The sequence below is a fragment of the Nomascus leucogenys genome, chromosome 22a (assembly GCF_006542625.1).
Source record: "Nomascus leucogenys isolate Asia chromosome 22a, Asia_NLE_v1, whole genome shotgun sequence".
Classification (NCBI taxonomy): Eukaryota; Metazoa; Chordata; class Mammalia; order Primates; family Hylobatidae; genus Nomascus; species Nomascus leucogenys.
This window is the reverse complement of record NC_044402.1, coordinates 66,710,143-66,724,532: the sequence shown is the minus strand read 5'-3', so window position 1 is coordinate 66,724,532 and position 14,390 is coordinate 66,710,143. Positions and strand designations below refer to the sequence as shown.

At 37.8% G+C, this 14,390-nt stretch overlaps 1 protein-coding gene across 1 annotated transcript in view; it reads right to left on the bottom strand.

The window, feature by feature from the left end:
* Nucleotides 1–1,808: 1,808 nt before the first annotated feature.
* The window catches only part of PTCHD4 (patched domain containing 4), a 61,974-nt gene continuing 49,392 nt past the window's right edge, over nt 1,809–14,390 (bottom strand). Inside the window, exon 3 of the mRNA XM_030802291.1 lies at nt 1,809–2,312. Within this exon, the coding sequence (XP_030658151.1) occupies nt 1,809–2,312 (504 nt within the window). The remainder of the gene's footprint in view (nt 2,313–14,390) is intronic.

The following is a 14,390-nucleotide window of genomic DNA, read 5'->3' as shown; positions in this document are numbered from 1 at the left end:
CTTAAAACATCAGGTTAAATAGTAAAACTTGCCGATATTTACTTAGCATTTAGTATAGGCTATGAGCTTTAATTATATACTGTTACATTTTTCAAACCTAGTTTTTGAAAATGATATCATTATATTCCCCATTTTATATGAGAAGAAACTGAGGTTTAAGAAGATGAACTGGCTGGGCGTGGTGGCTTATGCCTGTAATCCCAGCACTTTGGGAGGCCAAGGTGGGTGGATCACCTGAGATCAGGAGTTTGAGATCAGCCTGGCCAACATGGTGAAATCTCGTCTCTACTAAAAATACAAAAAATTAGTCAGGAGTGGTGGCTGGCACCTGTAATCCCAGCTACTCAGGACGCTGAGGCAAGAGAATCATTTGAACCTGGGCGAGAGAGGTTGCAGTGAGTTGAGATCATGACACTGCACTCCACCCTGAGAGACAGAGCGAGACTCTGTCTCAAAAAAAAAAAAAAAAAAGAAAAGAAAAAAAGAAGATGAACTAACAACTTAACATGGCCACAATGATATTGAGTTTATAGATAAATAAATTAGATCCCAGCATCTATCATATAAACACACATCATATTTTCATTCTCAAAAACATTTGCTAAGGTCGAAAAAGAAAGGGCCTATGTCATTTAGAAGACTTTCTGACCACATGCCTGCATCTTTTTAAATTTGCTAATAAAGCTGTAATTCAGAACTGATTTTAACCTGGAGGGTGAGAAACAATTATTTTGTTTAAGGAATGAAAACACTTCTCTGGCTTCATATAACCTATATTACAATCCAGCATCAGGAGAGGTGCTCTTCTCTTTATTTGTATGGAATATGTAATTGTCTATTTTCCTGATAAATCTTTCCATTACCTAATTAGTTCACCAGCAGTTTTAGCAAAACCCCTAGCAAGCCCTAAGTTGTCTAATATGAAGACTGTCTTGCTCATGTCAGTTCACCACCAATAAACTATTTACAGCTCATTCTCTAAATCGCTACACATAGGGAATTACATCACACCTGATGTGTAGAACCCTCTTGCTGTACCAATAGCTATCACCATCATCATCTCTTTTCTGATAAGACACATCAATCTTGTTGCTAAACACTTACGTGCCTTTATTCCCAGATTTGATACTCTCTTTGAAAGAATACACACACACACACACACACACACCACCCACATACTATTTTCTAGACCATTTATGTATAGCTGGAGGAAAACTTACAAGATGAGATAATCTTGACTAAGGGTATTCATTAATTCTTTTCACCAAAGATGAAAAAAATTAGAGGATATTTCTAAGTGGCAGCAGGAAGGTTTTAGTTTATACAGAGGTAGGGGAATGGAGTATACTCGGTGCAGAAACATTGAAATAAATTAATAAACAAAGCTTACTTAAGAAGTTCTTTGAGATTAGGACACATCATTTGTTCTCAGAATTTTCATCTCATGATATTCACTCTTCACTCCCATCAACTTGAGAATGGCCATGAATATGGACCACAAAATTTTGCTCGAAGTAGGTTTTGGATCTCCTTAACTCTATCTCTTATAATCCCTGATCTGTTATTTTTGAGGGATCTGAGTAGAGAATTCCAATGTTGTATAACTTAAAAACATTTGGCAGCATTAAATTAAATGAGAAGATGGTTTGCTCATCCCATAATTTCCTGAAAGGCCCAATAAGGTGAAAGACACAACCCCAAGTAAAATTTTATGTAACGACATAGACACCCCAATGCAAAATTAAAACAGATTTCCACCTGAGAGTTCAAGAAATATACTACCTTGCCCCAAACCGGTAAGAATCCGATTACCACAAGGATGGATAGTTACCCATGGCGAAGAACGGGATTCCCAGCAGGGTGGAGTTGTACTTTCCATCGGTGATGAAGAAGATCCCTGCTGCTGTGATGATGGAGATGCATACTGTGAGCACCCCCAGGAGGCCCAGGAAGGGCTTACTGCGCAAGCAGTCCTTCATGGAGCTGGAGAGGGTGGCTGTGGTCAGGATCAGCACGAGGCTCACCAGGACCTTGCTTCTGGCCAGGATACTGGTCTTATGAAAGTCTCTCCAGAGGCTAAAGGATGCTAAAGAGTAGAGCTGGAGTTCTTGATGCTCCTCCTGGAGCTTCCTTATAAGCTTACAGAACTCATTCTCCCACTTCTCCCCTATGAGGTCTTGGGTGGCAGAGCCATAGGTCTGGAGGTAGTAGGTGATTTGAATGGCTCTGGCTGACTTGACCCGCTGATCTTTGCTGTTTGGCACTTCCACTACCCCGCCCAGTTGGTGTCCAATAAAACTGTTCCTCCCATCCTTGAAAACAGAAAAAGAAGAGACTTCAGTTACCAAACGGATGTATATTCCAGGGAATAGATTCTTACTCTAAGTGAAGGAGCACAAGGAAGGCAGAGATAGGTGCTAGTAATTGTGAAACTGATGTGGGTGGAGAGGCAAGTTAGAATTTTATATTCAACATTTGGAGCTACATGGGATACCATGTAAGATGATCAAGGACATAAAATATGCAAAAAGTATTACAAAGCTACAGAAGAATTGCCACATGCATAGAGAAATGTAGATAAGTATTTTGATCTCACTCATATCCCAATTCCCAACATTTCCTTTTGTAACAATCCATTACAAATCCTTAATACAGGATCAAGTTTTATGATTCAGTTTCAGCCAAAAGTAAAGCTTGCCATGAGTTAATAATATTTCAAAAGTTAAGATAATTATCTGTTCTATAAATATACACTAATCTTTCTAGGGTTCGTTCATATACCTAGGCCAACACTCATACAAATACACACAAACATGAATATTCTTATATATTCTCTATATTCTGGGAATATAATTGCATACTGAAGAGCACTACAAAAAATATTGTTTCTTACAACTAATTTAATGGCATTGAAATATTTCCTAAATATGATGTGAACACCTATTCACACATTACAATGCTCCCTCCAAACACCTGCCTCAGACATAGGTTGACCTTTTCTTATTGATGGCAGTAGACAAATCCCCTAAATGAGACTGATAAGAATTTCAGATTGAGTTGCCAAAAGTCAATTCATTTTCAGAGTTTGACATGAGGTAGAGTAGGCAAGATCATGAGAGTAGGAAATTGGTAAGAGAAGCAATCACTGCTCTTTAAGGCACATGTATGTGCCCAAAGAGTTACTAAAACAGGTTGAGAACAGTAATTCTCATCCAGTGTGCCCCAACATGAAGAAAGAAATCTCAAAGAGCTGTCAACAAATTATCATTAATTTGGAAAGTTTATTATTGCCACAACTACCATTTATTTCAATGGCAATGGTTCTCAGAATACTGAAGCTAGTAGCAGGTTGCATGATGAAGTATAGCATTGAAAGTATGCTCAAGTACCAGGTGAGAGACAGGCACTAAGTTACGTTTATGTCACAAGTACACTGTGTGTCAACCGAACCTGCCAAGATATTTATCTAACAAGGATATAAAGGGGTAAAATCAGAAGAAGAAACAGTTCTTCCTAAAGTGGGTAGGGCAGAAGACAACAAACTCAATAGTGTGATAACTCTGGTTTTTCACAGAACTGGGAGGTATTATGTACTGTAGCAGACACATGCCTTAATTCTTGTGGACTTGTTTAGCTCAGACACTTATATCTAAGGCACTTGTTTGTATTTGCATTTTTAACATGTGACAAAGCAACCCTAATACTTGAAAGTGTGTTGCAAACACAAAAAGTTTACAATATTTACAGAGAGTAAAAATGCTGTTAGTAGGATCACTAGGAATTCCAAGTGATGAATTTCTTTTTTTTTTCTTTAATTATTCTTTTAAGTTCTGGGGTACATGTGCAGAACGTGCAGGTTTGTTACATAGTTATACATGTGCGATGTGGTTTGCTGCACCCATAAACCCATCAACTACATTAGGTATTTCTCCTAATGCTATCCATCTCCTAGCCCACCACCCACCAACAGGCCCTGGTGTGTGATGTTCCCCTCCCTGTGTCCATGTGTTCTTGTTGTCCAACTCTCACTTTTGAGTGAGTGTTTGGTTTTCTGTTCCTGTGTTAGTTTGCTGAAAATGGTGGTTTCCAGCTTTATCCAAAGGACATGAACTCATCCATTTTTATGGCTGCATAGTATTCCAGGGTGTATATGTGCCACATTTTCTTTATCCAGTCTATTATGGATAGGCATTTGGGTTGGTTCCAAACCTTTGCTACTGTGAACAGTACTGCAATAAACATATGTGTGCATGTGTCTTTACAGCAGAATGATTTATAATCCTTTGGGTGTATACCCAGTAATGGAATTGCTGGGTCAAGTGGTATTTCTGGTTCTAGATCCTTGCAGAATCACCACACTGTCTTCCACAATGGTTGAACTAATTTACACTCCCACCAACAGTGTAAAAGCATTCCTATTTCTCCACATCCTCTCCAGCATCTGTTGTTTCCTGACTTTTTAATGATTGCTACTCTAACTGGCATGAGATGTTATCTCATTGTGGTTTTTATTTGCATTTCTCTAATGACCAGTGATGACGAGGTTTTTTTCACGTTTGTTGGCCTCATTAAATGTCTTCTTTTGAGAAGTGTCTGCTCATATCCTTTGCCCACCTTTTGATGTTTTTTTTTTTTCTTGTAAATTTGGTTAAGTTCCTTATAGTTTCCAGATATTAGCTCTTTGTCAGATGGATAGATTGCAAAAATTTTCTCCCATTCTATAGGTTGCCTGTTCACTTTGATGATAGTTTCTTTTGCTGTGCAGAAGCCCTTTAGTTTAATTAGATCCCATTTGTCAATTTTGGCTTTTGTTGCCATTGCTTTTGGTGTTTTAGTCATGAGGTCTTTGCCCATGCTTATGTCCTGAATGGTATTGCCTAGGTTTTCTTCTAGGGTTTTTATGTTTTTATGTCTTACATTTAAGTCTTTAATCCATCTTGAGTTAATTTTTGTATAAGGTGTAAGGAAAGGGTCCAGTTTCAGTTTTCTGCATATGGCTAGCCAGTTTTCCCAGCACCATTTATTAAATAGGGAATCCTTTCTCCATTGCTTGTTTTTGTCAGGTTTGTCAAAGATTCGATGGTTGTAGATGTGTGCCATTATTTCTGAGGCCTCTGTTCTGTTCTGTTGCTCTATATATCTGTTTTGATACCAGTACCACGGTGTTTTGGTTACTGTAGCCTGTAGTATAGTTTGAAGTCAGGTAGCGTGATGTCTCTAGCTTTGCTCTTTTTGCTGAGGATTGTCTTGGCAATGTGGGCTCTTTTTTGGTTCCATATGAACTTTAAAGTAGTTTTCTCCAATTCTGTGAAGAAAGTCAGTGGTAGCTTGATGGGAACAGCATTGAATCTATAAATTACTTTGGGCAGTTTGGCCATTTTCACAATATTGATTCTTCCTATTCATGAGCATGGAATGTTTTTCCATTTGTTTGTGTCCTCTCTTATTTCCTTGAGTGGTGGTTTGTAGTTCTCCTTGAAGAGGTCCTTTACATGCATTGTAAGTTATATTCCTAGGTACTTTATTCTTTTTTGTAGCCACTGTGAATGGGAGTTCACTCATGATTTGGCTCTCTGTTTGTCTATTATTGGTGTATAGCAATGCTTGTGATTTTTGCACACTGATTTTGTATCCTGAGACTATGCTGAAGTTGCTTATTAGCTTAAGGAGATTTGGGACTGAGACAGTGGGATTTTCTAAATACACAATAATGTCATCTGCAAACAGAAACAATTTGACTTCCTCTCTTCCTATTTGAATACGCTTTCTTTCTTTCTTTCTTTCTTTTTTTTTTTGAGACGGAGTCTCGCTCTGTCGCCCAGGCTGGAGTGCAGTGGCGCGATCTTGGCTCACTGCAAGCTCCGCCTCCCGGGTTCATGCCATTCTCCTGCCTCAGCCTCTCCGAGTAGCTGGGACTACAGGCGCCCGCCACCACGCCCGGCTAATTTTTTGTATTTTTAGTATAGACAGGGTTTCACCGTGGTCTCGATCTCCTGACCTCGTGATCCGCCCGCCTCGGCCTCCCAAAGTGCTGGGATTACAAGCGTGAGCCACTGCGCCCGGCCGCTTTATTTCTTTCTCTTGCCTGATTGCCCTGGCCAGAACTTCCAATACCATGTTGAATGGGAGTGGTGAGAGAGGGCATCCTTATCTTGTGCCAGTTTTCAAAGGGAATGCTTCCAGCTTTTGCCCATTCAGTATGATATTGGCTGTGGATTTGTTATAAATAGCTCTTATTGTTTTGAGATACGTTCCATCAGTACCTAGTTTTTGAGAGTTTTTAGCATGAAGAGGTGTTTAATTTTATTGAAGACCTTTTCTGCATCTATTGAGATAATCACGTGGTTTTTGTCATTGGTTCTGTTTAAGTGATGGATTACATTTATTGATTTGCATATGCTGAACTAGCCTTGCATCCCAGGGATGAAGCTGACTTGATTGTGGTAGATAAGCTTTTTGATGTGCTGCTGGATTCGGTTTGGCAGTATTTTATTGAGGATTTTAGCATTGATGTTCATCAGGGATATTGGCATGAAATTTCCCTTTTTTGGCTGGGTCTCTGCCAGGTTTTGGTATCAGGATGATGCTGGCCTCATAAAATGAATTAGGGAGGAGTCCCTCTTTTTCTATTGTTTGGAATAATTTCAGAAGGAATGGTACCAGCTCCTCTTTGTAACTCTGGTAGAATTTGGCTGTGAATCAGTCTGGTCCTGGGCTTTTTTTTTTGTTGGTAGGCTCTTAACTACTGCCTCAATTTCAGAACAAGAGAGGAATTTCATAGTCACTCCCCTTTCTCCCTACATACTAAATGAATACAATCATTCTATTTATCTCAATGTGACCAACTCTAAAGGAACAATCCAATAAGAATTTGATCTGAGTTTTTCTTTTTTCTCAGAATGTCTCCCACTTCCATGTAATCTTTATAATTTTCCCATCTTTTTCCTTTTGGAATCAAATGGAAATTTTGGCTGTGGTTCCCAAGGCTCTCTCTTGATTAAATCTCATGGGATATTACCATGAGCTGCAAGTAGAAAGGTGGGCATGCTTTGAGAAAAGAGGCGGGGATCTCATCCCAGAACTGAGAAATTGTGGAAAATTTCTACTCTTTAAGTTGACACTAATTGCTCCCCAGTTAGGCTCATTTATTTTTGTTTTAAGCTTGGTATAATTTTTAGCTCCACTCTTGTTTCTACACCTTTGAAATCCCACTTTGATGTGGACTTTTACTTCTGATTATTTGAAAGAGAAAGTTTTTTAAAAGCATTATCTATTTACTTAATAATGTGCAGCTGTCTTTACTTATTTATGTCATCAAAAAGATTTCTCAGAGATCTTTAGCAGCAACAAAATGATTTATTCATCTCTTGGGGCTCATTTGGAGATTACAGTGAATAAAAGAGGGTGCTGATAATGTATCTGGACAAAAGACAAAATTTTAAAGAAGGCTAGTGTTGGTTTTTAAACAACAGATCTTCATCGAGTTTGGCTAGCTGCTAACCCCTCTGTTGAAGTTGTCTAATTCCCATTTTTACAAAAAAAAAGTTTATAAAATGTACACTTCTATCCATCTTTTCCTATTATTTTAAAATTAACATAACAAATAGAATGAATTTCTTACTCATATTTTTCTCTATGCATCAGAACAAAATAAATAAGGTTTTTGGATGTTCTGGAATTTAAAGCTCCATTAAAAGGTCCACATTTTGTACCTGCAGTTGGCCCAAGTATCCAACTAATTATAGTCTGAGAAATACACTTTTGTACATTATTTGTATGGGAAAATTATACTATTTTGTAAGGGATTATAGAAGAGTTTATTTGCTTCCCAAACTCACCAGCTCATAGATGCTTCTATGTAGGAAATACAAAGAATTAATATAAGAAATATTGTAATTATCCTGCGGACAGAACTTCCTTGAAGTTATGACTACAAGTAATAATGAAAGAACACTTAATCAGGAATCATGTGAGCTGAGTTGCAGTGTGCAGCTCACATTAATGGAAAAAGTTCCTTAGTTCATGGCTAATTCATTAGTTCATGGCTAGTTTATTTGGTTTTCTTATCTATAAAATGAGCAACTATGAGTATATAAACAAATGTTTACATAATAATTAAGTAATTTTCAGCTCTATTTTTCTATGAAAATACAATGTATAAAGTTTCACTGGAGATGCCTGGATGTCAGAAAGGATATCATTATAACTAATAGAGTCATTAATGGATTATTTGTACAATTGATAAAGATCTTATGATGAAGCCCTTTTGTTTAATAGATGAGCAAACCTAGAAGCTCAGAGAAGGTAAACCTACTAAAAGGATGATTCCAAGGTTGAAACTCAGATCTTCTGAGTCCAAGTCCAGTCCTTTCAAGAATCCTAGGGGAGCGATTTCAGGGAAGCCAGTTTGGCTCCCATGAAATGTTCTTTATGATTAAAACTTATCTCACTTGTAGACCCCCTTTTCCAATGTCGTCCTCTCCACTAAAGCAACTGCCTAGCAATGACACATACTCGTATACTGATTCAACTTCTTCTTTTCCCCAAAAACCTCCTACAAAAATTCTGAAATTCCTTTAAGTGTAGAAATCACCTTTATGTCCCAATAAAGACAAGTCTTAAAGTAAGAATATGACAAGATGCTAACATGCTGTTTTCAATGCTTTCCTATGTGAGTGCTTCATTGAACTGAACTGACATCATTAAGAGTAGATGACTTTGGTTCCTAGCTCATATCCCTGTGTACACTGTTGTTCTTCAATCTATTCTCCACACGGAAGCCAGAGTTTATTTGTACAATTTAAATGAGACAACGTCATCCCTACACCCAAAACCCTCCCCTGGTTTCCACTTGCACTAGGAATATAACAGATGCCTCTTGCCAGGCTTGAAAGGCCCTGCTTAGCCCATTTCTAGAGGAGTCCTCAGAACTGTCTCCTATCACCCTTCTCATGAACTCTGCTCCAACTATTTTTTTTAACCTTTCTTCCTATTCCTTGAAGAAACCAAGTTAATTTCTACCTTATGATCATTGCATCAGCTGTCCCCTCTGCCTGAAATGCTTTCTTCTGCCAAGACTACTTTCTGGTCACCGAGGACAGAGCTTCAAAGAAATATTTGACCCACAAGACCTAAACCAGTCTTCCTTGCAATCATTCTATTGCATAGACCTTTTATCTTCTTCCTACAAATGATTTCTATTAGAAATGATCTTATTTTATCATTTAATTGCTCCTTTCTGTGTCCTCTGCTAGAGTGTGTGCTTGTTGAAAGCTGACATCTTTCCTGTTTTGTTCACTGATAGTTTCCTTGTGCCTAGAAAAAGCCTGATGTATAATAAACATTCCATAATATTTATTAGCTGAGTAAATTCACCTTAAGATATATATAACTAATTATAGGTTACTTTTTAGAGACGAGTTTGCTGAGACCAGGACAAGTAGGAGACAGATCAAAGTGCCCGAGAAGAGTAGGAACTCAAATGAAAAGAGGCATATGTAGAAATTTGAGGCTGATACAGAAAAGAAACAACAACATCTCTTTTTCAATCTGCTTATTCTAATATAATATTTCCCCCAAATATGTTTCTTTTTCATTTTCACTGTACACCAAGCATGTGCAGTAAGCTAGTCAACAGACAAGGGGACTTAGGGAGTGCCAGAAAAAAGAATTTGCATGTATCATGGCCTGCAGGCAAAAGCCAGCATAAGATGCTCAGGGACCTGAAGGGAGTAATAGGATTTGAGGCTACAGAAGGCAGCAGGGCCTCTTCAGTAAAGGCCATGAAAGCCTTATTAAGGAGTTGGACTTAATTATCCTTCAATACAAATCCACTGATGGGTTTTAAGCAAGCGAATGACATGATTTACTTTCAAAAGTTCTCACTCTCATTGCACTGTGGAAAATGATTTAGGAAGTAAAGGTGGTTCTAAAGGAAAGAGCTCAGTTAGGAAGTCCCTGCAGTATTTCAGGTTCTTGATGCAGCATAAGAAAAATGTCAGCTGAGGCAGTTTCTAGTAGGTAAATTTTTCCAAGGTGAATCATTGGAATTACAGGTCATGATGCTACCTCACGGCCATAAAGCATCTCATCACATTATCTCTCCAGCAGCACTAATGCTGAAGAGAAAAAAAAAATTTTGGGTTTGAAAGCCCTTATTTAGTTTCAGGTTACTATTCTGTAGCTTTAAAAATTACTCCCACTCAATGCAGAGCTTTCAATAGCTCTAGAGTAGAAAACTAAACTCTCAGAGAGAAGATTAAAAAAAATTAAAGTGATAAGAGAGGATGGAGACATTAATGTCACAGACAATAGTGCAGAGAAAAAAATTACTCGATGATGGTTTGAAATTATAGGAGAGCAAGTACAATATTTGTTCCTTCTATGTATTAGGTTGGCATTCAGACACTTTCTGTGACTGCAAGATAATTCGACAACACAGCTTTTGTCCAAGACAATTGCAGTTCAGATTTCATTGATTTTCCATGAGGCAGACACTGCAAAGATATTGGAAAGTTTTAGATGGTTAGTTGTTTTTTATCACTGAAAAGAAAGTCTTCCTGTGTTTAGTAGATGGTGACATTTCCAAAGGAATATTGTTTCTTTTTTTAATCAGATTTTTCCTCATATTTATTTTCTAACTTATATATCTTTGTTTTATTACCAGGGTCAAGTATATACACAAACTAGGATTAAATGAAAATATTGCTTATATTTATTTTCCACACTAGAACTTCATATTTAGTGGAAATGAGAAAATAATGAGAAATACCTAGTTTGTACAAGGTATTTATTTTTTAAAAGAAGAATCAAAAGTCATTCTCAAAATGAAGACTTTAAAGCATTAAAATGCCCTAAATAAGTAATAAATTCAATTTATTTTGTCACATTAGTAAGCTAGAAAAAGGCCATGGTGTAGTTCACATGTTTTTCAAAGAAGAGGATTAAAAAAAACAAGATTTCTGTGTTGCTGAAATAAAATAAAAACTCTAGCCATCCGGAATATAAAATAAGTTTAAAAGAGAACTCCAACATATCAATTAACTGGGACTTGGTTGGAAATTTTTAATACATGTGGCAGAATCAGTTCTAAGACATAAGAATTCTATTCGCATTATCTTAGGCAACTCTTTCAATCACTCTATGAAGAAGTGCTATACTGGAGTAGCCTCAAGTCACCAATAAGGACATTGGGACCAAGAGAAAGGATACAATGAAAGAAATGTTATACTGCTACTAAGTGGCACAGACAATCACTTGATTCGTGTGTCTGACTCCACATTCTTAACACAACTGCCCATATATTTGGATAATTTTTATATGTATATATTAATGATAGATACTATAATGTAATGGTTATGTACACAGAGCCAAGAATCTGCTGCCTTGCTTAGAGTCCCAAACTCAACACTGACAAGATGTGCAAGGGTCTTAAGTTCCCTGTGTGTCAGTTTTATTATTGGTTAAAATAAGAATTATATAGGCATTGAGAAGATTGAATGTGTGGATATATGATAAGTATTTAGAATAGTGCTCAGAAATAATTGGCTATTATTTCTATTAAAATATATTATAAATAAAATGCTTGAATGATACTGTTTATTCACTTATCCATCGAAGATTATTCGACATTTCCCAGCAAATGTTTGTAATATGGTGGAAAGAACACAGGGCACAGGGCCAAGACTCCTGGTTTCAAGTTCCAGTTCTGCTACTATACCGCCGGGTGACAGAGGACGTGGTGTTTGGCTTTTCTGAATGCCAGCACCCTCATCTCCAAAATAAAAGGTGTGGCTTACATTATTGCTAAAGGTCTTACCTGCCCTATAGTTAATGATTCATTGGTGGTAAAGTCATTAGACACTACACAGTATGCTGCAGAAATCTGACCCAAGAGAAAAAAATGAAAGAAATAAAAAGGAAGGGAAAACACAAAATGACCAGTGTTCATTTCCATAGAAACAAGAAGCATTTTATCTTCTTCTGAAGCTAGACCAAGTCATGTGTCTGCCCTTTCTTTGAGTAATCTCTGGAGAGAGTTCTTCTTGAATGGAGAAGGATAAGGAATTTGCCCTAATTTACCTAGATGTAAATCACCTCTATAGCCCAGACGAATTAACTTATTTCTTTGATAGTAAAATTCATTTTATCTCCAGATGTCTACCAGTATTCTCTCTACCGTTTGCTTATCAAATACTAGTTCAAATAGGTTTTAATTTCTCTTTTATTTATGTAAAGTCTTTGCACAAATCTATTAACAGTGCAGAAGTAGTTAACATCTGCATTAAATGTGAGCCATGTAAAAATAACCTTTGTTTCTCTGTAACTTATATTAGTGATTTTATCCCAAAAGTTTCCATAAAAAGCAATATTACTATTCTTACACGAACAAGTCTTTCACGAAGAGATCACAGAGATTCTTAAAAGCAAGCATTCCGATATCAAACAACACTTAACTCTGATGTTGACCTACATAAGAGAAGTTGGCCACCACTAATGCAGGAGCATTTGAGGAAAGCAGCAAATCCCTATGTATAGTGTCCCCCTTCAGTAGAAATATTAAAAGTCCTGCCATTATTGCCTCTCTTTTGGACTAAGAAATTCTCTTCTAAAAAGGCTCTAGTTTACAATCAGAGGCTATAGGACTATGACATCTGGAACATTAGCACCTTTGACTGGAAAAGTAGATCAGACTGACAAACTGGGGAGGCAAAACTCAGAGTAGAGCTCAAAACATCCTCATGGAAACAAGAAAGTTACGGAAGATGAGAACCTTCGGTATTGTAGGTGCCTTCATGGGGCGCCAGTGTGGTGAATATGTGGGGGTACCCAAGGATACTGTACTGTGACACACAGCACAGGTGGAAAGAGGCAAGGAAAGAGGCAATTGTTTATTCATCCAAGAAAGATTCAGTGAGCACATGCTCTGTGCCAGACTGCTATCGAGGATAGAGTGGTGGACAGCTACAGTACCTATCTTCAAAGGGCCTATGGTGTGGGGTCAGGGAAAGATAAGTAAGCAGGCAGGCATTTAAAAAAAATATAAGTACTGGCCGGGCGCTGTGGCTCACGCCTGTAATCCCATCACGCCTGTAATCCCAGCACTTTGGGAGGCCGAGGAGGGCAGATCACGAGGTCAGCAGATTGAGATTATCCTGGCTAACATGGTGAGACCCTGTCTCTACTAAAAATACAAAAAAATTAGCCGGGCATGGTGGCAGGCGCCTGTAATCCCAGCTACTCGGGAGGCTGAGGCAGGAGAATGGCGCTAACCCAGGAGGCGGAGCTTGCAGTGAGCTGAGATCGCACCACTGCACTCCAGCCTGGGCAGCAAAGCGAGACCCCATTTCAAAAAAAAAAAAATATATATATATATATATGTACTGTGGCAGTGATTAACACAAGATGTCAAGAGAGCACTGAGAAGGAATCGCCTCACTTGGTGGGTACTAAGGAGGCTTTCTAAAGAAGGTGTTGCCTTAGCTGAGTCCTGAAGCATAAGTATCAATTATCCAAATAAAGCTGGAAGGTTTGGTTGGTGGACATGGAAAGAAATGGTCTTCTAAGCAGAGGAAACAGCATACACAAAGGTGTAGACCTGACCTTTGTGTAAGTAAGCATGTTGTATTCCTGAGACTTGGAGAATTACTGGAATATATAATGAAGGAGGGTAAGAGAAGAGTGATTTCTCAGAGATGGACACTGGTAGTGAAGATTGTGAAATTTGCTTATTCCAAAGCTCTCTTTCGCTGCAATGTGAAAAATGAACTCCAGGTGTGCCTTGGGGATGGATATGAGCACTAGAGATAGGGCATGGCATGATTTTTTTTCCTTCCTTACGGCTTTGTCTAAGGCAAGACTTACCTAACTGATTATGGGAGCATTAAAAAAGAGGTTTTTCAGATCTTATGGAATGCACACTATTCTGAAAATAAATTTTTCCCATACCTGGGCTTTTTCCAAAGAACCACCACTTCTGGAGTGCTGAGGGATTCTTGGAAAAAATTAACTTTCCAAAATTATGAAAGTTGTTAAAAGTGATCTACTCATTCTAATGATTCTCATAGATTCAATCAATTAAAACAAATATTAGGTTGCTGCAAAAGTAATTGTGGTTTTTGCTACTTTCGTTGGCAAAAACCGTAATTACTTTTGCACCAAACTAATAATACATGTACTGAATATCTGGGAAAGACAAATAAAGGGAAGATAAAGTCTTTTCTTCGAACAGTTTATATTTTTGTTTAGAGACAAAGCACATAAATAAAATGCCAAGAGAATAAAGCAGCATGGAGACTTACAATACAGAAGACATTACTGAAGAGTGAAGATACGTGCTGGGGCTGCAAAACTATACACATTACAGCATGATCTCCACTATGTAACAATAA